Raw genomic sequence first — 25,545 nt, forward strand, 5'->3', positions numbered from 1 at the left:
ACCGGCAAAGTGGCTGATAGCTGACTGGCAAAGTAAAAAAGGTTGTTTGGGTATGAGCTACCCAACAAATCAGGGGGGAAAAAATCAGTTCATCCAATTACCATCACAACAATCTTTTCCCATATAATTAACAATTAACAGTTTTATTGTTAGGTAGCTTGCTCATTCAACGTTCTTTTTTGCCAGGGCCAATTAGCTCCAAATATCATAACAATCAATATCTGAACATGGAGAAAGGAGTCTAATTCCAGAGACAAGGTGAAACCAACTGCTTCAGTTGCATTCGCTCAAATGCTACCTTGATAAGGTATAATAAACTGAAGTCAAAGGGCATCATTGGGAAAAGATTCTCTGATAGCTGAAATCATAGCACATGTTAAAACAAAAAAACATGGCTCAGATTGTTTGAGGCCAGTCAAATCCCAGGAAAATGCTGCAGCGATTCCTTAGGGCAGAGTTCTAAGACATTACTAATTTCAGCAGCTTCACAATACTCTTGTATTATTGGAGAAATCGTAACATTTGCTTATGATTTAAGCGTTAGATGATGTTTTCAGCTCCTTTGCTAATGATGCAACACAATGAATATCTCTTGTAAGGTGTAGAACAGATCTCCTTGGCAGGGAATTGGGAGGTGGTGGGGGTTGTAGAAGGGGAAGCTCATGGAGATGAAAGATGGGAAGAGTACCATTGTTCAACAATTTAGCTGGACTAGCCATTGAAGGGTACAAGGCAGGAGTGTGATGGAACAATTGGGCGAGTGCAACTACAACAAATTTCTAAGTTCAACAGTATTAAAGCATTACTGATGCTAGATCACCGTCCAAAGACAATTAGGGATGGACAAAAATAATGGTCCGATCACCAATACCTATTCGAGGATTTACTTAAAACAATTATATTTGCTTATATTCGTTAAGCCACAGTGCATTGTTAACACCGTTGGTAATTGGATATTTACTATAATCTTATAAGAATGAAATAATTTAGTCTCAACTCAGGAATGATGCGAATAAAATCTCTTGAAGTCATCACTCACTATTCTCGTCTTAAAAAAAATAAAAAAATTACAGTTCATATGGATAACACAATTCATGACATTCAAAGGATAAAATGTTTATTAATGGTGTACATTTTACTTTTACCACAGTTCAAGGTCTTACACCATTTGTCGCCAGTCCATCACAAATTTTGGCCATTTAAGTACTTATATCTCACCCACCACCCAATCTCCCACATACACGTTAACACAAACATTGGAAAGCTGTACAAAGTAATTGCTGCCGTCCTAGAAAACTTAGACATAAAACGAAACATATCCTTTGAAGGAATATTTAACTAAATATTGATTTTAAGATAATCCATTTAAAAACATCAGCACATCAATAGCCTTACAATCAAACGATGTGGACATTAGTCATCCTCTCTCTCTTTATTCAGTTTCATGCGGATATTCTTACGATTTCTCTTTCTTCCACTATGAAATACAACTGACTCTTGCTCCTTCTCCTCCATTGTCATTTGTTTTCTGTCCTTTGACAGCTCCCCTGCATCTTTATCATGCCACCAAGCTTCTACACCATCCACATCCTTGACTTCACTATAATCTAGGTGCACCAGATCCACCTGCCCAGAATCTACTGGACTGAGCTCACCTCTCTTTTCTCTCTTCTTACTGCCAGGACTGTCCTGTTCTGTCATCTCTGGTTTAGATGGCTTTGTGAAAAGGATTTTACTAGCAACACCATCAGATTCTTGATTGAAAGTGGGAGTGAAGCTTTCATTGAAATCCATCGTAGATTTTTCCTTTCTTTGTTTCTTTAAGCCATCCATGAACTCAAACGCCACTGCTGTATTCTTCTTATTGCTGGTTTCTGGAAGTTCTTCCAAGCTGTATCTGGTCCAGCGTTCTGGATGCAGAAGATAGTCTGGGACAGACGATGGCTTTTTACACAAGGCACTACTCTGCCTTTCTCTGGGAGGTTCCATGACTATTTTTCTCTTTGAAGGAGAACTGCTTAGGCTTCCTGGAAGAGACCCCTCTATCAGCTTTCTCTGGGGACCTGGATTTGGTGGACGTTTGAATTCTCCTTCAATAATCTTGTCTTTAGGTTGAGATGCATCAAATTTTACAGCATTCTCCAAGCCACTGAATATATTGTGACTACGTGAAGTGAACCCGGAACTAGCACCCCGTAGCTGAAACAGCTGTGATGGAGGACTATTTCCAACAGTGGTCAGAGAATAATCTGACGTGTAATCACATTGGGGCTCAACAAGCGAGTCATCTAGGCCCCAGGGATCTGGATCAGACTCACCAAGAGATGACATGGAATTAAGTGACTGTGGATTAGTCTCCGAGTCAGAGTCACTGAGGGATATTACATCACTGAATAATCTGGTTTCATGGTCTTGGTCTCTTTGAAGTAAGAGATCTGTGGAAACCAAGTTGGTCTCCCTATCTGCCATTTTATTGCAACGATGAACTGTTATCTTCTGTGGGAACTGCAGCAAACAGGTGCTTCCAGATGTCCAGGGAGCTCACAGCCTGGTAAGGAAAAAAAAAGTATTGTAGTACAGTACAAAGTTCATCAGATGGAGACTAAGTACACAAACTATTTACAAGACAATATACTTGTGTATTGTAAAGATTATTAAAGTTACTTTTTTTTAAATCCAAGTCTAAATCTAGCTGAAACAGGCAGAGGTTCACCTGCACCTCCTCCAGCCTCATCTATTGCATCCGCTGCTCTAGATGTCAGCTGCTCTACATCAGTGAGACCAAGCGTAGGCTTGGCGATCGCTTCGCCGAACACCTCCGCTCGGTTCGCAATAACCAACCTGATCTCCCGGTGGCTCAGCACTTCAACTCCCCCTCCCATTCCAAATCCGACCTTTCTGTCCTGGGCCTCCTCCACGGCCAGAGTGAGGACCACCCTAAATTTGAGGAGCAGCACCTCATATATCGCTTGGGCAGTTTGCACCCCAGCGGTATGAACATTGACTTCTCTAATTTTAGATAGTTCTCACTTTCTCAGCTCTCCCTCAGCCCACTGGCTCCACCTCTTCCTTCCTTCCCCCCCCCCCCCCCCCCCCACCCTCACATCAGTCTGAAGAAGGGTTTCGGCCCGAAACATCGCCTATTTCCTTCGCTCCATAGATGCTGCCTCACCCGCTGAGTTTCTCCAGCATTTTTGTCTACCTTCGATATTCCAGCATCTGTAGTTCCTTCTTAAACAACTAGCTGAAAAAGTGATGGCTTCAGATTTGTCTAATGTATTGACAGCCCACTTTTTGTTTAAATAAAAAACACACTAAGACATCAATTCATTGTAGCAATACTAGCTCAGCCAACCAGTTAATCATCAGTAATATTCACAAAGGATGACAAATTCCTTTTCAGCCTGAGCATTCCACTGAGAAATATTGCAACCACGGCCAAAACTCACAGAACATCCACAGTTAATCATTTGACAGAAGTGATTTCAATTGAGCATGGGTGATTTAAAATAAAGTTACATTGTTAAGATTGATGTACCAATCTAACAAAAAATAATTACTTAAATCTGACAGCATATATGAAAAAAGATACAAAGTGCTGGAATAACTCAGTGGGTCAGGCAGTAAATATGAAAAAGGAGAGACACAAAAAAGCTGGAGTAAAGGGTCTGTCCCACTTTCACGACCTAATTCACGACCTCTGCCGAATTTGTCCTTGACTCATACTCGCAGCATGGTCGTCACGAGGTCGTAGCAGGCCGTGATGCTAGTCGTAGGTACTTGTGGCATCAAGTAGGTGAAAAATGTTCATGAGTAAAAAAAGGTTGTGAATTAGGTCGTGAAAGTGGGACAGGCCCTTTACTCAGCGGGACAGGCAACATCTCTGGAGCGAAGGAATGGGTGACGTTTTGGGTCGAGACCCTTCTTCAGATATGAAAATATAGGTAATATGAAAATATACAGTGCCCTCCATAATGTTTGGGACAAAGACCCATCATTTATTTATTTGCCTTTGTACTCCATAATTTGAGATTTGCAATAGAAAAAAAAAAAAATCACATGTGGTTGCACATTGTCAGATTTTATTAAAGGCCATTTTTTATACATTTTGGTTTCACCATATATTACAGCTGTGTTTATACATAGTCCCCCCATTCCAGGGTACCATAATGTTTGGGACACATGGCTTCACAGGTGTTTGTAATTGCTCAGGTGTGTTAAATTGCCTCCTTAATGCAGGTATAAGAGAGCTCTCACACCTAGTCTTTCCTCCAGTCTTTCCATCACCTTTGGAAACTTTTATTGCTATTTATCAACATGAGGACCAAAGTTGTGCCAATAAAAGTCAAAGAAGCCATTATGAGACTGAAAAACAAGAATAAAACCATTAGAGACATCAGCCAAACCTTAGACTTACCAAAATCAACTGTTTGGAACATCATTAAGAAGAAATAGAGCACTGATGAGCTTACTAATCGCAAATGGACTGGCAGGCCAAGGAAGACCTCCACAGTTGATGACAGAAGAATTCTCTCTATAATTAAAAAAAAAAAATCCCCAAACACCTGTCCGACAGATCAGAAACAGGCATCAGGTGTGGATTTGTCAATGACCACTGTTCGCAGAAGATTTCATGAACAGTAATAGAGAGGCTATACTGCAAGATGCAAACCACTGGTTAGCTGCAAAAATAGGATGGCCATGTTAGTTTGCCAAGTATTTAAAAGAGCATCCACAGTTCTGGAAAAAGGTCTTGTGGACAGATGAGACAAAGATTAACTTATATCAGAGTGATGGCAAGAGCAAATTAGAGGAGAGAAGGAACTGCCCAAGATCCAAAGCATACCACCTCATCTGTGAAACACAGTGGTGGGTGTTATGGCCTGTGCATGTATGGCTGCTGAAGGTACTGGCTCACTTATCTTCATTGATGATACAACTGCTGATGGTAGTAGTATAATGAATTCTGAAGTCTATAGACACATCCTATCTGCTCAAGTTCAAACAAATGCCTCAAAACTCATTGGCTGGCAGTTCATTCTACAGCAAGACAATGATCCAAAACATACTGCTAAAGCGACAAAGGAATTTTTCAGAGCTAAAAAATGGTCAATTCTTGAGTGGCCAAGTCAATCACCTATTCTGAACACAATTGAGCATGCCTTTTATGTTGAAGAGAAAACTGAAGAGGACTAGCCCCCAAAACAAGCATAAGCTAAAGATGGCGGCAATACAGGTCTGGCAGAGCATCACCAGAGAAGACACCCAGCAACTGGTGATGTCCATGAATTGCAGACTTCAAGCAGTCATTACATTCAAAGGATATGCAACAAAATACAAATCATGACTACTTTCATTTACATGACATTGCTGTGTCCCAAACATTATGGTGCCCTGAAATGGGGGAGACTATGTATAAACACTGCTGTAATTTCTACATGGTGAAACCAAAATGTATAAAAATGGCCTTTATTAAAATCTGACAATGTGCGACACAAAGACAATCATGACGTTCCTGGCAAGATAACTAGATTTCCACAAATCGAGGTACAATCAGTTATTTATAGCCAATGTCTAAATTGTCAGAATATTACTGGTCACCTTTAAAAGTTGAAATTGTTGAGAGCAATTGGAATAAAGAACCTACTTATAAATTGAATATTCTACAAAAACACTATCCTCAGTCGCTAATTGAGTTATCAACTTAACTGTTTAGTTTTGGTCCTGACCAGCTTTGACTAAAATGGAACACATTCCAATCCGACACCATTTTTGGTGTCAGGTAAAAATAGCAGAAGTGTTATCTGCTTTCCCACAAGCTCAAGAACATCCATTGTTGCACACAATGCACATTATTTCCCATTCCTACATAAATCATCCTCACTGAGATTGGTCATTATTGCTTTTGGGAGAAAACCAACATGGTGTTATCAATTTAGTAAATAAAATATGCAAAACACGTTTCAGAGATGAGATGTAAATCTGCAAGGTCCTATCACTATGTTTCACATAGCATCCCCAACCCTCACTTTTCAATGGCCAAAATAATGTTGAACTGGAGCACATTTCACTGATTGCAAAAAATATCTGCTGCAAGCCGGCGCCCTGTCAGCAGCGTGTCGGTTTTCCCCCAACTTTTTTTTGTTTTTTCAGTATGTTTTAAAGTATGTTTTTAATGTTTCTTTGTGTGTTTTGTGTGGGGATGGTGTGGGGGGGTTGAGGGGGAAACCGTTTTGGTCGCCTCCTCCACAGAGAGGCGACTTTTTCCAGGTCGCCTCCCCCGTGGCCTAACAACGAGGATCGGCGCGGCCTTTCCCGGAGACGAGCCCGGGGCTTCAGCGACGGGCGTAGCGTGGACTCTCGGCGTGGAGCGGGCGAGCCCTCGCTAGGGCTCGCCGGAGGAGAGCGCTCAGTTTCACTGGCCCGTGGCAGCCGGCAGCCTGAAGCCGCGGTCTGCACAGCTCCAGCTGGCGTCTGCAGCCCGGGATCCCTCGTGGGGAACCCGGGGGAAGAAGAAGCTTCCACCACCGGCCCGCGGCCAACTTCTACCGCGGACCCTGCGTGGACTTACCATCACCCCTGGAGGGGGAGCTTCGACCACCGGCCCGGCGGTCTGCGGTGCTTCCGGCTGCGGCGCGGACTTTAAATCTTCGACCGCCGGCCTGCACAATTTTTGTGCCTTCCACCACAGTGATGAATGCTGTGGTGGATGGTTGTGTTAAATTTTTATTGTGTATTGTGTGTTCTTTCTCATTGTATCGCTGCTGACATATTCATTTCACTTGCACTTTATGTGTAATGTGACGAATAAACCCGTATTGTATTGTATTGTATATCTGCAACCACTTGTGACCTGCTTGTTGGGATTACTGATTGGTTGATCAGCTTGGAACCCAGTTGAAGTCAAAGAGTAAATCAGGCCAGATCACTGCAAAGATAGTGGCCAGAGAATATGCTCTCCCTCCCAGCATCTTAATTGTCCCGTTAGTCTGACCAACATACTAGCTGTTCTGCCTTTGACAGGGGCTGCCACATGGGAGAGGCAAGTGTAGACTCACTTTCTATCAGTACACATGGCAATTAAACAATAAATGTAAGCTCTCCATAGCAACACAGACGCATCAAGTTGGATTTTAGTGCAGGAAACTGTGTGCTAAATGCTAAGTTGCGTATCCCGCACATACCTTTTTGGAAATTTTGTAATGTGAGTGGACTAAAAGTGCAAAAAGGTTAGTAAACTAAAAGGTAAACATCAAAAAGGTGAAAAACAATTTCTACGCAGACAGGTTTGTGGAAGCTACATAAATATCATAGATATTGACGTGGACATTTTTTTTAAACTAAGTATACAAAATATAAAAATGCTAACTGATTTAGGCAATAAAAAGTACTTGTTACCATCATATTTTTGAAGGAATTTTACTGGCCTGGGTAATTGGTGATAGATCCTATATATTCTCAAAACGCAGGGTGCACTGATATCTTGATCAACAAAAGACATCCTATGTCAGTCAATCATATAACATGCAAAATGAAGTAACTCATGTTGCACCAAAAAAGTTATATAACGGCCATGATGGAGGAACCTTAAAAATATATACCACTTTATGGGATGAAGCTGTATTTCGTGCAGTGTTAAACAAAATGTATTTCAGTACCATCAATTACCCTTTGGATACAAAGCACAACATTATCCGTGACATTATCAGTCAACTACTTAGAATCTACTTACTTTGTTCTGAGAATGGGCTAGTTTCCCTCCTTCTCGATCTGTCAATGCTACCAAGGTTCTGAGCTCGCAAACACTGTAAAAAAAAACCCATTCAGCTCTTAAAATAATAATTTTATTTGTTGATTTCCTAGAAGATAATATCACAAGCATTATGCAAATATCCAAATAAATGTAAGACCAAATAGTTTTAAAGTATGAACCTGCTATTTGCCATTGATTTTCGTACTTGCATTTCATAACATTCATATGAATCAGTGTTACAGGCAAACTACAGGTGGGCATTCAACTCCAGAAAATGATTCCAAACAACAAAGATCCCCAGCCTTTGGGTCTACAGTTTACCCCCTCAATAAACTACCAAAATTGTTTTATCACACTTCATTTAATTCCATGTGGTTTATTGCACGTTGTTTTATAATTAAGTAAAAAGTAATTTTTTTTAAATGTTATGTGATACCAGATAATTAAAGATAACCCTTTCTATAACGAATAGTGATGCACATACACAACCATTTTTTCAGCATATTGTACGCTATGGGTGGCCTTTCGGACTCATAGCTGTGGTATTAATGTTTGTGCAATTGATTGATATCCATTAAATCACCAATGGCATCAGTAATCATTCCAGAATTTAGAAAGATTTGTTGGGTACAATACCCTAACCATTCACTTGTGGTTTTGAGCTCTTATTTATTGGTAGTGTTTGGCAGTATAAAGAATTGAGACTGAGAACTGAGACCACAAATCTGCTGTTTAGCACTTGTCATTGTATTTAATCACTACTGCATGTGTACGGTGCAGTAGTGATTAAATAAAATAAGGAATTTCACTGCACCCTGGTGTATATAACAATAAACTAATCTGAATCTGAAGTTTGCATCAATATTCAATTTTTTCTTACCACAGCCCTTGCACTGTAATTCTCAACCCTGATGATCTGAATCTGCATTTCCGTCCTTGGCTGTTTTCTTTCCCTGAAAATTCACTGACCTCATCTTCTCTCCAAATCTCCCCTCCATCTCCTTGCTGCAATCCAGATTTATGACCATCTCCCATGGCCGTTTGCTGGGCATTGATTACAAACAGGGAAATTTGCAAATATTCTCTAGCATTCCTGCTATATTTTTGACTACAAAAGAATGAGTTCTGTTTGGAACCCAAGCATTATCTAATGAACGTTATTTTTCAAGGCTATAATTCAATTTTCTGTAGTTGCTAAATATTTTTTTTTAATCCCACATTTTATTTGATTATAATTTTACTATTTGAATGGCAAGTTACACTTAGTTATTTTCTTGTTTTCTATTCTCACATATAGCATATCTTGAGGTGATTTTGCAGTGGAGCATGCCTACTTTGACAAAGTTCTCCTCACGCCATCAAGACTTCTGCAACACACTCTCTCGCTGCTCCCCCTCATTGATTTCTCCTGGTCTTTGTACCTTTTCATATCTCTAATTTCCCTACCCCGACTCACAGCCTGAAGATGGGTCTCGACCCGAAACGTTCTTTCCTCCAGGGATGTTGCCTGCATTGCCAGAGTGAGCAACAGCGGAAATTGGAGGAACAGCACCTCATATTCCGTCTGGGGTCCTTGCGTCCCTATGGCATCAACATTGAATTCTCCCAATTTGGCTAGCCCGTGCTGTCTCCTCCCCTTCCTTCACCCTCTAGCTGTCTCCTCCCACCCTCCCATCCGCCCGCCCTCGGGCTCCTCCTCCTCCTCCCTTTGTCCTTCTTTCTTTCCCCACCCCCTATCAGTCTGAAGAAGGGTTTCGGCCCGAAACGTCGCCTATTTCCTTCGCTCCATAGATGCTGCTGCACCCGCTGAGTTTCCCCAGCAATTTTGTGTACCTTCGATATTCCAGCATCTGCAGTTCCCTTTTGAACATGTTGCCTGACTCGCTGAGTTACTCTGGCACTTTGTGCCTCTCCGGTGTAAACCAGCATCTGCAGTTCTTCCCTACAAACAATATTTACATATATGATGTGCTGCTGCAGGTAAGAATTTCATTGTTCCTTTTCAGGTCATATGACAATAAATCACTCTTGACTCGCAGTGCACATGTGCAAATCTCAGTTACTGCCACCATGCAGGGTTGTCGCTCACAGTCACCGCCACCATGCAGGGTTGTCGCTCAGTCACCGCCACTGTGCATGGTTGCCGCTCTCACAGTCAGTCACTGCCACCGTGCACGGTTGCCTCTCTCTGTCACCGCACACAGTTGCCTCGCTCACAGTCATCGTGCAGGGTTGCTGCTCTTAGTCAGTCACCACCACGCACGGTTGCCGCTCTCAGTCACCGCCACCGTACACAGTTACCGCTCTCACACAGTCACCACCACCATGCAGGTGGGCAGAGGTAGCTCTGTTGGTAAGGAATGAAATTCGGTCCCTTGCGAGTGGTGACATTGAATCAGGAGATGTAGTCAGTATGGATAGAACTGAGGAATTGTAAGGGTAAAAGGACCCAAATGGGAGTTATCTACAAGCCCCCAAACAGTGGCCTGGACATAGGGTGCAAGTTGAATCAAGAGTTAAAATTGGCATGTTGCAAAGGTAATGCTACAGTTGTTATGGGAGATTTCAACTTGCAGGTAGACTGGGAAAATCAGATTGGCACTGGACCCCAAGAAAGGGAGTTTGTGGAGTGCCTCCAGGATGGATTGTACTGGAGCCTACCAGGGAGCAGGCAATTCTGGATTTAGTGTTGTGTAATGAACTGGAATTGATAAGGAAATTCGGGGTAAAGGAGCCATTAGGAGATAGTGACCATAATATGATCAATTTTAACCTACAATTTGAGAGGGAGAAGGGAAAATCGGAAGTGTAAGTACTACAGTTAAGCAAAGGGGACTATGGAGCCATGAGGGAGGAGCTGGCCAAAGTTGACTGGAAAGATACCCTAGCAGGGATGACAGTGGAACGACAATGGCAGACATTTCTGGGAATACAGAAGGTGCAGGATCAGTTAATTCCAAAGAGGAAGAAAGATTCTAAGGGGAGTAAGAGGTTACCGTGGCTGACAAGGGAAGTCAAGGACAGTATAAAAATAAAAGAGAAGTATAACGTAGCAAAGATGAGCGGTAAGCAAGAGGATTGGGCAACTTTTAAAGAGCAACAGAAGATAACTAAAAAGGCAATACGGGGAGAAAAGATGAGGTACAAAGGTAAGCTAGCCAAGAATATAATGGAGGATAGTAAAAGCTTCTTTAGGTATGTGAAGAGGAAAAAAAAGTTAAGATCAAAGTTGGACCCTTGAAGACATACGGGTGAATTTATTATGGGGAACAAGGAAATGGCAGACGAGTTCAACAGGTACTTTGGATCTGTCTTCACTAAGGAAGTCACAAACAATCTCCCAGATGTACTAGTGGTCTGAGCACCTAGGGTGACGAAGGAACTGAAGGAAATTCACAATAGGCAGGAAATGGTGTTGAGTAGACTGATGGGACTGAAGGCTGATAAATCCCCAGGGCCTGATGGTCTGCATCCCAGGGTACTCAAGGAAGTGGCTCTAGAAATTGTGGACGCATTGGTGGTCATTTTCCAAAGTTCTACAGATTCAGGATCAGTTCCTGTGGTTTGGAGGATAGCTAATGTTATCCAACTTTTTAAGAAAGGAGGGAGAGAGAAAACAGGGAATTAAAGACCAGTTAGCCTGACATCAGTGATGGGGAAGATGCTGGAGTCAATTATAAAAGATGAAATAGCAGCGCATTTCGATAGCTGTAACAGGGTCGGTCTGAGTCAGCATGGATTTACGAAGGGTAAATCTTGCTTGACTAATCTTCTGGAATTTTTAGAGGATGTAACTAGGAAAATGGACAAGGGAGAGACAGTGGATGTAGTGTACCTGGACTTTCAGAAAGCCTTTGATAAGGTCCCACATAGGAGATTAGTGGGCAAAATTAGAGCACATGGTATTGGGGGTAGGGTACTGACCTGGATAGAAAATTGGTTGGCAGACAGGAAACAAAGAGTATGGATTAACAGGTCCCTTTCAGAATGGCAGGCAGTGACTAGTGGGATCCCAGGCTCCCAATGAAAAGTTCAGCGCCGCCGCTCGCACCACAGTCCCTCAGCTCCGCGATATTCATCAGCGGTCTTCAGCTCACCGGAGCTCCAGCGCGGCGGCCTGGGCAAGGCATCGCCCACTCCGCTCCGCGATACACAGCGCTGTGCCGCCGCCGAAGCCGAGGTTCTGGGCGGTCCCCTCAGGAAACGCTGCTCCAGGCCCGCTGGTAGGCCGCAAGGATGGGTCGACGGTGCAGCCCGGAGATAAGCTGCCTCTCCGACCAGGTAGGGACCCTGAAAAGTAGTTCCCCCCCACCCCATAAAAAAAAGGCTAGAACTCCTAAAAACAAAACATTCAACTAACTAAAAATAAAAAAAAGATGAAAAACAGACAGCTGTCCCTAGGCAACAAGGAGTTGAGTATAGGAGCAAAGAGGTCCTTCTGCAGTTGTACATGGCCCCGATGAAACCACACCTGGAGTATTGTGTGCAGTCTTGGTCTCCTAATTTGGGGAAGGACATTCTTGCTATTGAGGGAGTGCAGCGTAGGTTCACGAGGTTAATTCCCAGGATGGTTGAGAGCGGATCTTATTGAAACATATACCGTGTACGGTTGCCGCTCTCTCACAGTCACCGCCACCGTGCACGGTTGTTGCTCTCTCACAGTCACAGCCACCGTGCACGGTGCCGCTCTCACAGTCACCGCCACCGTGCACGGTTGCCCTCTCTCAGTCACCGCCACCGTGCACGGTTGTTGCTCTCTCTCAGTCACAGTTGCTCTCTCTCAATCACAGCCACCGTGCACGATTGTTGCTCTCTCACAGCCACCGTGCACGGTTGTTGCTCTCTCTCAGTCACAGCCACCGTGCACGGTTGTTGCTCTCTCTCAGTCACAGTGCACGGTTGCTCTCTCAGTCACTGTGCACGGTTGCTCTCTCTCAGTCACAGTGCACGGTGCCGCTCTCACAGTAATCTAAACCCGGCGCTCTGCTGCGTCTCACTCCCTTCATGGACGGACCAATCAGAAAGCACGTAAGATGACGCAGCGTGCGCCAGCGCTCGCGCCATCCCCTCCCCCCTCCTCTCTCCGTCCGCAATACTCACAGATTCTGAGCGGTGGACAGGATACTGCTTAACTCTAAGAGGACAGCGGTTCTATCTTCATTGAGCTGTGACTCCGAGTCCATATCCCCCTAGTCACGGTGCGGCCTGATTCCCAGGTACGACGCGGCGCGTTCCGTTACAGGACCTTCTCCCACCGCTCACTCGCACTCACCGGAAATGACTGATCGAGGGGACCAATGAGCTGGGAGCATCGGCGCGGGGCGCGGTGCCCGCTGGGAGTTGTAGTCCCGCCACCATCTGTCAAGATTGCCTCAGTGCTTCCATCTCCCGCAATGCCTCTCCAAAAATCACGACTTTCACGCTTTCTTGGCCATTTACGCGATAACAAATTGTTCCGCCACAATGATATTGTTAACCTGTTCAAGTGTGACCAGTCATTCAGCATCCCTGCCCGGTCACGTTGACGGTTATTGGCAGCCGTGCCGACTAATCGGAGCCAAGACGGCGGGATTGTCGCCAATCGACATGAAGTAGAGGCGAATTTACTGATGATGACCCGCCCCCCATCTCCCATCGCGGGCTCCGATTGGTCAGCGGCAGCCTGGTACAGCGCTCAGCGCTGGTCACTCTGGGCCAAAGATGCTCTGGGCAGAGGCCGGGCGGGGGGAGTGCACATGGGTAACAGGCCACTGCTGCACTGTCATCGAGTGACAGTTGTCAGTCAGGCCGCCGATTGAGCCGCAAGAACCGGCTTTGTAAATTCCACGCAGAGAGTGAAACTAGCCTGGAGATAATGACCGGTCCGCAGAAAGATGCCAGGATGGGCTTCATCATTCTGATCACCCACATCAACATGGTTCTTTATTCCACTTGCTTCTGGATCCAGAACGGAGTCATGCCGGTGAGTTATTAACCAGTTGGAAGATTAGTTTTCCTGATAAGTGATCCATGATCAGCTCGAATACGGTGAATTGCGTTTCCTGGTTACACAATACTTCAGGCGGGATTGAAACTGTGTTACGTAAATTTGTAATTGAGTTCATTACAATTTGATACTTGGAGACATGAGATACTTCAGATGCAGGAATCTTCAGCAAAACACAAACTCAACGGATCAGGCATCATCTGGGGAGGGGATGGACAGACGACGTTTCGGACAGGTGAAGTCTGAATAAGGGACCCGACCCGAAACGTTACCTACCTATTCCCTCCCCAGATGTTGCCCGACCCGCCGCATTCCTCCAGCACTTTATGTTTTGCACAATTGAATACAATCTCTTTTGATCAGTTTGATGAGTACAATCCCGTTACGTTGCCTTCCCTAATTCCCGTTTTTAGAAACAGTCGAAAATATCTTTGAAATACAATATTGTTTCATCTGGGCAGAGATGCTTTTCAACTTATGGCCAACCATTCAAGCGCGTCCCCTATATTTTAGTCATATTTTTCAAGTTCAAGTTTGTTGTCACATGCACGATACGGTGAGGCACAGGCACAATGAGAAATCTTGCTTATATACAAATTAGGTAAACAACTAATTATACATATATTACAAATTAAATGCTAAAAAAGAACACTACAAAAAAAAACATTTGTGCAGCATGGCATCGTTCGACCCCGATGTTGTGGGTCGAATGGTCTGCACCGGTGCTGTACATTTCTGTTTAAAAACCTACTTAGAAAATAAATGTTTAAGAAAGAACTGCAGATCCGAAACGTCTCCTATTCCTTCGATCCATAGATGCTGCCGCACCCGCTGAGTTTATCCAGCATTTTTGTCTACCTTAGAAAATAAAATATGCCTTTACCGTGACATTGGCAGATTTGTCTCCATGAGGACGGTTGCATACTACTTAATTGCAGGTTATTCTCAATGCTGGTTGATATAAGCTTTTCTCTTGCAACGAATGGGTCTAATCAGGCATTGTTGTAGTTGAATGTTGATTATTATGGATGTAGGCTATATATAGATATGTAAGGCAATCGCTGCTCGTTTCTAAAAAAAAACATGCAACTGCAGAAGCTAGATCCAAAATAAAACTGGAATGCTTGAAGATTTCGCCCAGTCAAGCAGCATCTGTGGTAAGAGAAAACAGTAAATGTTTTGGGTTAACGACCCTTCCTCAGAATTGGGGGAAGAATGAATGGGTGTCAGTTTTCACAGCAGAGAGGGGAGGGGCTGAGGAGCAAGAGAAGAAGGTGAGGTGAAAGAAAAAGACTATACAGATCCTCCAAAGGTTAGGATGAGGCTCCCTTCCTGCATAAGTCAAAGATGCCTGCAAAGATAGGTTGTCTCATAGGAATAAAGAGTCAAGTAAACCATTTGAAATCACACTTTGCCATTCTTAATAATAACGCTGATATTAACTTTAGCCCAAGCCTATCTTGGGCTTATAATGATATTCTTCCAGAGGATTTTACTGCAAACAGGCTTTTGAATGATTTTATAAAGGAAGCTGCTGCTGGGCAGGCGATGTGTCTGTACATAGGATTTGCAAAATCGCTATCAACGTGTGAACCAGAATGTATTCTTCCTGGGTTCAATGTGACAGAATCACACCCGGTGTCAAGAGCAGTCGCCTGTAGCACCGAGTATCTGGCTAATGCATCCCTCCTGTCTCTCAAGTGCTTGTTTGTATGTATGGTTTGTATGTACATAAATCAGGCATTCATAAGATGGGGAGCGCTATATGGAGCAAAAGACAAAGTGCTGGAAGCGGGTCAAGAAAATCATGGATGGAATGGACAGATGACGTTTCGGGTGGGACACTTCTTCGGAATCTATATGGTTATATTGTGAAGGCAAATTTGCTGATAACAATCATGGGTACTGTCCATGAAGGAGGCACTTTAAAGTGCCTTATCATGGGAAACATTGAGAAATGTATCCGAAGTTGGAAAATTCTGTGTTCATTCCAGAAGGTTGCAAAGTACCCAGACAGAAAGTACCCAGGCCTTCTCCTATATTACATTGGGCAGTTGGAGACAGTTGGGATTGGGAATTAAAATGTAAACAGCTACAAGCTCACCATTTTCTTGCCATTTTCCATTAGAATGCTTATGTGCTCTTCTCAATCTGCTGAGAAACTATACTCTGCACTCTGATATTTTTCTCTTCATTCTAAAGGTGTACTGTGGTATTCATGGTATTCATGTATAGTATGTTCTGAATTTGATTAGATAGCATGCAAACAAATGCTTTTCACTGTGTTTCGGTGCACATGGCAATAATAATTCTAAACTTGTTTCTTTTAAAATGTCTTATTAGCAGCCAGTACCTGTGCTCCTTATCACGTAATCTTTCATAACCTATTTCCATATAATTTTCGGTCTTGCGCTTCACTCCTACTCCCCCAACCCCCCAGCTATGCTTTATAAACTGCAAACCATCCACTCTCCCCCCAGATCCGAGAAATGGTCTCTGACCAAAAATGAACTGTTCCAAACAGTAGCTGTTTGACTGGCTAGAGTGAAGAGAATGAATGAATTAATAAGTTTATTGGCCAAGTATGTTCACATACAAGGAATTTGCCTTGGTACCCCTCTTACAAGTGACAACACGACATACAGTAACAATTAAGAATGACACATAAAACATTAAATATTAATAATAAAACATTATCGATTAAACATGTGAATTAAATGAAATACCAGAGCAAAAGGAGGCTACAGGTTTTTGGTTATTGAGTAGAGCTTACTGAAGGCAGGCGAATGTAAGGAAGCTTGGTTGACAAGAGAAATTGAGGCATTGATCAAGAATAAATAGGACGTATGGGGCAGCTGGGATTAAATGTATCCCTGGAGGAGTTTCAGGAACTAAGGAGCAAAGTTAAATTCGTCTTTAATGTGGTGTCTTACTTTTATTGGTGTGCTGCAAATGGAAACTTAAATTTCCAGAAATGGTCTGTGTGACAATAAATGTCCTTTGTCCTTTGTTGTTTTAAACATCTCTTTAAAATACCCTGAAGGGTTTCAGGGTTCCTTCTGTTTGAAGGAACATATACAATGTGTGTGCTGCTTTAAAAAAAATCTCCTCGGACTTTCCAACTTTCAGTGCACAGAACTTGGTTTATGATAGTTGGGTAAACAGAAGTGTGTGATTCGTTAATCCTCTCAACTCAACAGGGTTGAATACACAGCTTTAATAATGGTTCAGTGACCGAGTAATAAAATTATTTTATAGATTACTAGATTGTAACTATCAAGAGTCAAGAGTATTTATTTGTCATATGCACAGGATATAAACCAGTAGTGCAAAGTCCGTAGTGGTTCAGTGCTGAGGTGGGGCTGTGGTTAGGATGGTGCAGCGAACCCGGAGGTCATGTTTCTCAAGCTCCTGTACCTTCACAACTTAATTTCCTATTTATTTTTGTGTCATCAGCAAACTTAGCAACCATACCCTTGGTGCCTTCATCCAAGTCAATTTATCAATTTTAAAATTTGATACATCTTGCAAAAAAAACATTTATGTCCCCTATGTTTGATGTTAGGCTGCCAGTTTACTATCCATGCCTACACCATAAACTTTCACTTTCCACAATATACTTTGATGTAGCACCTTATCAAAAGATTTCTACATCCACCAATTTCCCTGTTATTCCACAGAACATATTACTTCATCAAAGAACTCCAATAAATTGGTCAAACAAGGTTTCCCTTTCAAATTGCCTGAGATGTGATTTGAAAGAGAGTAGGGAAAGTTATTTGCCAATATTCCCCCTCCAGTGATCAGATTATTCATTTATCATTTTACCTGTTACCCATTTGGGAACCTAAGTTTTCCTAATAGTAGTATTTTACAAGTAAGAACTGACAAGATTTAACCATGATGACCTTTCCTAAGACCTGGATGAAGTTAGAGTTTTAACTGTTTACTAGACTAAGTGGGACCCTTTGGGTCCCAGTCACACGGGAGGCCTGGTCCCCCAACGCAACCCAATGCAATATTCCACCACTCACCTGTTCCCCCAACTCAACGGCAGGAGCGTTCTGTAGCTGGGGAATAGGGGCGACTTCAGGCGGGGACATTCCTGCAGCCAGAGGAGGGGATGGCTTCAGGTTGGGCCTGTCAGGGGTTGATGAGGGGGGTTGTGGGTGAGGGGGAGGAGGGGTGTGGGGGAGAGGGGTGCGTGGGGGAGGGGGGTGCGTGGGGGAGGGGGGTGCATGAGGAAGGGGGGTGCGTGGGGGAGGGGGATGCGTGGGGGAGAGGTGCGTGTGGGGGAGGGGGGGGTGGGGGAGGGGGTGTTGGAGAGGGGGGGGTGGGGGATGGGAGGTGTGAGGGGGAGGGAGCTGTGTGGGGGATGGGGGAGGGGTGTGGGGGAGGGAGGGAGGGAGTGATGGGGGTGGGTGGGGTTGAGGGGGAGTGATGGGGAGGGGAGGTGTGAGGGGGAGGGAGCTGTGTGGGGGAGGGGTGGGGAGGGGGAGGGAGGGAGTGATGGGGTGGGTGGGGTTGAGGGGGTGGGGGGGTAGGGGTGCATGTGGGGGTAGGGGTGCATGTGGTAGGCGGGAGGTGTGTGATAGGGGGAGGGGGTGTGGGGGAGGGGGGGAGGGATGGGTGTAGGGAGGGGACGGGGGTGTAGGGAGGGGGAGGGTGTCGGGGAGGGGGGTGTAGAGGAGGCTGGGTGTAGGGGAGGGGGGTTGTAGGGGAGGAGGGGGTGTAGTGGAGGGGGTGTGTGGGAGTAGGGGTGTATGTGGAAGGGGGGGTGTGGTAGGGAGGAGTGTGGGGGAGAGGGTTGTAGGAAGGGGGGGTGTAGGGGAGGGGGGATGTAGGAGAGGGGGGTGTAGGGGAGGGTGGTGAGGGGGGGGGAAGTGGGTGTAGGGGAGGGAGTGTAGGGATCTGGGGGAGGGGGGGTGTGGAGGGAGGGGGGTTGTGGGGGTAGGGGTGTATGTGGGAGGGGGTGGGGGACGGTTGTGGGGGAGGGGGGTGGGGAGAGGGTTGTGGGAGAGTAGGAGGAGGGGGGAGAGGGACACGACCTGAGAAGGTTTCGGGTCGAGACCCTTCTTCAGACTTCTTTCTTCTCTCCAGAAATGCTGAGTTACTCTAGCATTTTGTGTCTACCTTCGATTTAAACCAGCATCTGCAGTTCTTTCCTATGAAAGAACTGAGGAGGTCTGTATCTGAGCAGGAGTGATTAAAGAAAGAATGAATGGATCAAAAGCAAAAGAGGGTAGTAAAGGAATGAATAAACAAGTTAAAAGTAGGTGCACAACCAATATGGTTACAACAGAAGCATTACCAGTTTCCATTTTGCAATTAAATTTGGGGTAGTGATTATGGTTGAAAGCTATTCCACACTGTGAGGTCAGAAGGCTTCAATGTGCCCAGTGGAAAATGAGGGACAGTTCCTCAACACTGCCTTGTCTTATATAATAATGGATGTGTCCCTTTTAAGAATTGTACCATGTAACTAAGTGCTCTGTTACTGCAAATGTTTCAGCAGAACAGTCTGCCTGTGTGGACTTCTTCTTATTGAGTCCACACACAAGATTAGAAGTTGTTCAGCCAGAGCTGAACACACTTCTTAGCATCTGCATGCAATGGTGTCTGTCCAGCGCTTCTTGTGCTTCTTGTGCGTGGTGGTGGAAAGATTGGTGAAGCAGGGCCGAGACGTGAACGCTCTTTCCTTGATCGCGCCTGTGTGGAAATAAGCAAAGATAGTGTTCCTTACTATGGATTTTCATTTAATAAAGTATCCTTGTTAGTCTAAACCACCAACTGATTTATGTTATCTTCGATAGATTACAAATGAGCCAAGTTTATTAATAGATAACCACAGGTTCATCGAATAAATTTGTTTGATGGTATAACTATTATGCGAGAAAGTAAATTTATTGAAATGTGCACGCAGACTATTCAAAGCCGGGCCAGAAATACTGAACAGCCAACAGAAGGAAATACAGCGCCCTCCATAATGTTTGGGACAAAGACCCATCATTTATTTATTTGCCTTTGTATTCCACAATTTAAGATTTGTAATAGAAAAAATCACGTGGTTAAAGTGCACATTGTCAGATATTAATAAAGGCCATTTTTATACATTTTGCTTTCACCATGTAGAAATTACAACTGTGTTTATACCTAGTCCTCCCATTTCAAGGCACCATAATGTTTGATACACAGCAATGACATGTAAATGAAAGTAGTAATGTTTAGTATTTTGTTGTACTTGGCCACTCAAGAATGGACCATTTTTTAGCTTTGAAAAACTACTTTGTTGCTTTAGCAATATGTTTGGGATCATAGTCTTGCTGTAGAATGAACCTCCGGCCAATGAGTTCTGAGGCATTTGTTTGAACTTGAGCAGATAGGATGTGTCCATACACTTCAGAATTCATTATACTACTACCATCAGCAGTTATATCATCAATGAAGATCAGTCAGCCAGCACCTTCAGCAGCCATACATACCCAGGCCATAACACCCCAAACACCGTGTTTCACAGATGAGGTGGTATGCTTTGGATCTTGGGTAGTTCCTTCTCTCCTCCTTACTTTGCTCTTGTCATCACTCTGATATAAGTTAATCGTCGTCTCACCTGTCCACAAGAACTCTTTCCAGAACTGTGGTTGCTCTTTTGAGTACTTCTTGGCCAACTGTAACCTGGCCATCCTATTTTTACGGCTAACCAGTGGTTTGCATCTTATGTGTAGCTTCTGTATGTGTAGCTTCTGTATTTCTGTTCATGAAGTCTTCTGTGGACAGTGCTCACTGACAAATCCAACCTGAAACCTAAAGAGTGTTTCTGATCTGTCGGACAGGTTTTAGGGGATTTTAGAGAGAATTCTTCTGTCATCAACTGTGGAGGTCTTCCTTGGCCTGCCAGTCCCTTTACGATTAGTAAGCTCATCTGGTGCTCTCTTTCTTCTTAATGATGTTCCAGTTAATTTTGGTAAGCCTAGGATTTGGCTCATGTCTCTAACATGTTTATTCTTATTCCTCAGTCTCATTAAGGCTTCTTTGACTTTCATTGGCACAACTTTGGTGCGCATGTTGATAAACAACAATAAAAGATTCCAAAGGTGATGGAAAGACTGGAAGAAAGACTAGGTGCTGAGAGCTCTATTATATCTGCATTAAGGAGGCATTAATCACACCTGAGCAATTACAAACACATGTGAAGCCATGTGTCACAAACATTATGGTGCCCTGAAATGGGGGGGGACGGGACTATGTATAAACCCATTTTTCACCCAGAGAGTGGTGAATCTCTGTAATTCTCTGCCACAGAAAGTAGTTGAGGCCAGTTCATTGGCTATATTTAAGAGGGAGTTAGATGTGGCCCTTGTGGCTAAAGGGATCAGGGGGTATGGAGAGAAGGCAGGTACAGGATACTGAGTTGGATGATCAGCCATGATCATATTGAATGGCGGTGCAGGCTCGAAGGGCCGAATGGCCTACTCCTGCACCTATTTTCTATGTTTCTATGTTTCTAAACACAGCTGTAATCTCTACATGGTGAAACCAACATTTATAAAAAATACCCTTTAATAAAATCTGACAATGTGCACTTTAACTACATGTGTTTTTTATCTATTACAAATCTCAAATTGTGGAGGACAGGGGCAAATAAATAAATGATGGGTCTTTGTCCCAAATATTATGGAGGGCACTGTACATGCAGTGAGGCAAGAGTTTGCAAGCATAATTGGTTGGCTTCATAAGCTAAGATGTCATAAGCTTCATAAGATGTCATAAGCAGATAAAACAAATGGCCTGAATGCAGGGAATAATTGCACACAATGTCATTTGATGTACATCCTTGTGCAAAATAATTAAATCACCTGATCTTCCTATTATTTTTTATATGATGAGTTTCTATGTCAACTATTTATTCTTGTGTTTAAAACTGATAATATTCAAAATAAATAAAAGACAAAATCTATATTACTAAAAGTCTGATCTTGACCGCTTTTGGCTCACTGTGCTGCGATTTCCGAGAGAATGCCGCCACCTACGGCCGTCATTTTTAGCCACCTCGCTCAGAGCCCCCCTCCGCCTTTCGGGACCAGACGATTTTTCCCATCGATGAAAAATCAGAGAGATATTAATGTTTTTTTTAATTGCCATTCTCTCTGCTGCCCCTGCTGGAGGGAGGGAGAGGGACTATAAAACCAGGAGTGGTGTGCCTCACTCAGTCTCTGCAAGATGGAGGAAGCCAGAGGGTCACGTCTCTCTGAGCTCTGAATAACACTGAACACATGTCTACTCAACTGTGAGTGCCCTTAATGTGGTTTGAAAATGAAAATATGGTTGGTTTGAAGTAAAAAGGCACTGCCTGCAAATGGTTGTTTGGGGGGGTTTGGGTTGAAGTAAAAACGCACTGCCTGCAAATGGTTGTTTGGGGGGTTTGGGTTGAAGTGAAAAGGCACTGCATGCAAATGGTTGTTTCGGAAGGGGGGTTGGGTTGTAGTGAAAAGGCACTGCATGCAAATGGTTGTTTGGGGGGTTTGGGTTGAAGTGAAAAGGCACTGCATGCAAATGGTTGTTTGGGGGGTTTGGGTTGAAGTGAAAAGGCACTGCATGCAAATGGTTGTTTATCTAAACTTGACAACTTCCTGTTTGCACTATATTGATTTTCGATAAAACGCTACCACTTACGGCTGTGATTTTTGGCCATCTTACTCAGTCCCCCTCTGCTCATCAGGTGCAGAGAATTCTTCCCATCAATGAAAAACAAAAGTGTTATTAGTGTTTAAAAAATGTTGGGAATCTCTCTCCTGTCAATCACGCCATGAAGGCCACACCTTTTCCGGTGGGAGGGGGAGGGATTATAAAACCCGGAAGTGTGGGTCTGGCTCAGTCTCTGCATGATGGGGGAGGGAGAGCTCATGACTGTCTGAGCTGTGAATCAACTGAACACACTGAATATCTACTGAACTGTGAGTGTGGTGTTATGTGTGGTTTTATGGTGGTTTTTATGGTGGTTTCACCCTGCTTGAAATAGTATGAAACAGCATTTGAATGTGGTGGCCTTCCACGAAATGGTATGAAACTGCATTTGAATGTGGTGTCGTTGCACCCTGCATGAAATGGTATGAAACTGCATTTGAATTTGGTGGCCTTACACCCTCCTTGAAATGGTATGAAACTGCACTTGAATTTGCTGGCCTTGCACCCTGCTTGAAGTGGTATGAAACTGCACTTGAATTTGGTTGCCTTGCACCCTGCTTGAAGTGGTTGGAAACTGCACTTGAATTCGGTGGCCTGCACCTTGCTTGATGTGTTAGGAAACTGAACCTGAATTTGGTGGCCTTCCACCCTGCTTGAAGTGGTATGAAACTGCACTTGAATTTGGTGGCCTTGCACCCAGGCTTGAGGGACTAAGCTGCCTCCCCAAGAATCCATTTGGCCCACAATGTCCATACTAGCCCTCTGGAGATCAGCAGTCCCTGCAGCCAACAACACCCATACCAATGTTCCAGAAAGCCCCCCCCCCCCACCACTGGCCACCAATATTGGAATTGGTGGAGAGGTGGATATTGCATCGGGGGACCAGCCCTCCCATGTGAACATGGGACCCAACGGGTCCCACTTAGTCTAGTAATAACTGTACACCAGCATTGTGTTAGTATTGCATCATCCGCCCACTATTTTATCATCATTTGAGAAGAACCCGTCAAGCAATTCATAAAATGGATATCACTCTATGGAGGCGAACAAAGATCACAACTATGCATCAACATTGCTCGAAGTCAGATTGCAAAGTTGGGAGATGTGAGCGAAGCTTCTGTATCCAGGATTGTCAAGGAAGGATCTGAAACATGATCACTCTCGCTCAAAGGGAAGGACATATGCTGCAAAAGGAAGACGACTCAAAGAGATGAGGCCTTGCTGATTCAGGAAAGTAAGAACGATCCGAGAAAGATACATGATGCCCTGAAGAAAGATTTGGAGGCAGCAGGAGTCTGAATAATCTCAAGCATCAAGCACCGTCACCTCATGAAGTTGTTTGTTCAGCCGGAAGACCTGTGAAAAAACAACTTCTAACTACTGCAATGAAGAAAAAAACTATGCCAGTGGGCCTTAAAAATAAAGATTTAACATGTGAGATCTAGAGAAGGGTGTTATTCAGTGACAAAAGCTATTTCCTGATTCAGGGCCATTGTAGCCTGATGAAGCCGAATTTTATTTAAAATATAAGAAGATATTAAATTGGCTTCTGGGCTAGCTTACAGCTTATATTTAGTCTCAAATTAGGCTTGCCTCAGGTTGCGGTGTGTGAGATAATAAATCCTATAACATTGTCTCCCAAATGACAAGCAGAGAGGAGAAGCTAGAGAGATCTCTGTGAAGTAAGATGCCATAAACCAAATGGCCAATGTTTATGAGGGACCAAATGACAGCGAGGAAGCAGCGAAAGAGCTAGGGTGATCTCTGTGAAGATAAAATGGCATTATCCAAATGGCCAATGTTTATGAAGGACGAGAGAGGAACCAGTGAAGTAGAAAGATAAAATGTCGTAAACCAAATGGCCAATGTTATCTTGTACTATGTAAACAAAAGGCCTTTGATGTGATGCATTCTGTGGAAACCTTTTCCTGTACCTCTGACCATGATAATGTCTGTGAAATGTGTTAAGGGGACAAAAAAACCCTATTTAAGGCAATGTAATTCTGTTGTTAAGAGAAGGTGGCTGAGCACAGTTAAGTGTCTACATTGGTCACTTGACTGGAGTTCTCCCTCCCTTCCATCGGCCGATGTTAAGTAAAGTTTTGAACTGGCCTACCAAACAGTTTGTGTGGTGTCTGTTTATTAAGAAGCGAACCTGGTTTAGTAGTTATAAAAGTAGCTTTTTCAGCCAACATGTTCGACGATAAGTAGAGAGCTGGTGAGAAAATGCCACATCGACCAATTCATCAAACATCCTGAAAATATGATGTTCTGGGTTTGTTTCAACTACTACAGTAGAAGTTTGAAGAAAGGTCTTGACCCGAAACATCACCCATTCCTTCTCTCCAGAGATGCTGCCTGTCCCGCTGAGTTATTCCAGCATTTTGTGTCTATCAGCTTGTGTCTATCAGAGTGAGTTTGTTGGGGAGCAACAGCACCTCATATTCCGTCTGGGGTCCTTGCGTCCTTATGGCATTAACATTGAATTCTCCCAATTTGGCTAGCCCGTGCTGTCCCCTCCCCTTCCTTAACCCTCTAGCTGTCTCCTCCCACCCTCCCATCCGCCCGCCCTCGGGCTCCTCCTCCTCCTCCCCTTTTCCTTCTTTCTTTCCCCACCCCCCATCAGTCTGAAGAAGGGTTTCGGCCCGAAACGTCGCCCATTTCCTTCGCTCCATAGATGCTGCTGCACCCGCTGAGTTTCCCCAGCAATTGTGTGTACCCTGTGTCTATCAGTATTGGCGCACTCCATCCAGTTAACAGAATGACGAGATCACCACAATAGATCGATGTATTGCAAAGAAGAGTGGTACCGGAGATGAAAATGATTTTTCCAAATGGATCTGAGATATTCAGCAACATCTTGCACTGTACTACACATCTATGATGGTGACCTCATTTTTCCAGCAGAAGGAGGGACATATCTTGGACTGGCCTGGTAACTTACCTGACCTGAATCTGATTGAGAATTGTACTACTCGGCAGATAGGATTGATAAAGGTACACCATGACAAGATGCTGAAGATTGCTCCAAAACAAGCTGTCATTTCAGCCACACAACAGAGAAAAATGAATATGTAAATTGTTCATCAAACCAGAAGTTTTCATCGTTAGTTTTTTTTAA

At 43.9% G+C, this 25,545-nt stretch overlaps 2 protein-coding genes across 3 annotated transcripts in view; one reads left to right on the plus strand and one right to left on the minus strand.

Moving 5' to 3' along the window:
* Positions 1 to 1,095: 1,095 nt before the first annotated feature.
* On the minus strand, positions 1,096 to 13,296 carry tssc4 (tumor suppressing subtransferable candidate 4). 2 transcript variants are annotated; one of them, XM_033039133.1, is made up of 3 exons: positions 13,026 to 13,296; positions 7,733 to 7,805; positions 1,096 to 2,548 (listed from the first exon to the last, which is right to left on the minus strand). In XM_033039133.1, exon 3 carries the CDS (start codon positions 2,467 to 2,469, stop codon positions 1,414 to 1,416), a length of 1,056 nt encoding a protein of 351 aa, XP_032895024.1. In that variant the 5' UTR covers positions 2,470 to 2,548; positions 7,733 to 7,805; positions 13,026 to 13,296; the 3' UTR covers positions 1,096 to 1,413. The 2 variants fall into 2 exon arrangements, with proteins under 2 accessions (XP_032895024.1, XP_032895023.1); XM_033039132.1 differs by having other exon boundaries at positions 12,854 to 13,044.
* Positions 13,297 to 13,449: 153 nt separating this feature from the next.
* Positions 13,450 to 25,545, plus strand: part of slc22a18 (solute carrier family 22 member 18) — an 85,844-nt gene continuing 73,748 nt past the window's right edge. Inside the window, exon 1 of the mRNA XM_033039130.1 lies at positions 13,450 to 13,715. Within this exon, the coding sequence (XP_032895021.1) occupies positions 13,608 to 13,715 (108 nt within the window). The 5' untranslated portion in view covers positions 13,450 to 13,607. The remainder of the gene's footprint in view (positions 13,716 to 25,545) is intronic.

The sequence above is a fragment of the Amblyraja radiata genome, chromosome 20, assembly GCF_010909765.2.
Source record: "Amblyraja radiata isolate CabotCenter1 chromosome 20, sAmbRad1.1.pri, whole genome shotgun sequence".
NCBI classification, from domain to species: Eukaryota; Metazoa; Chordata; class Chondrichthyes; order Rajiformes; family Rajidae; genus Amblyraja; species Amblyraja radiata.

What these genes read in the sequence shown, in the direction of transcription:
- tssc4 (XM_033039133.1), bottom strand. Translation starts at nt 2,469, where the DNA reads ATGGCAGATAGGGAGACCAACTTGGTTTCCACAGATCTCTTACTTCAA.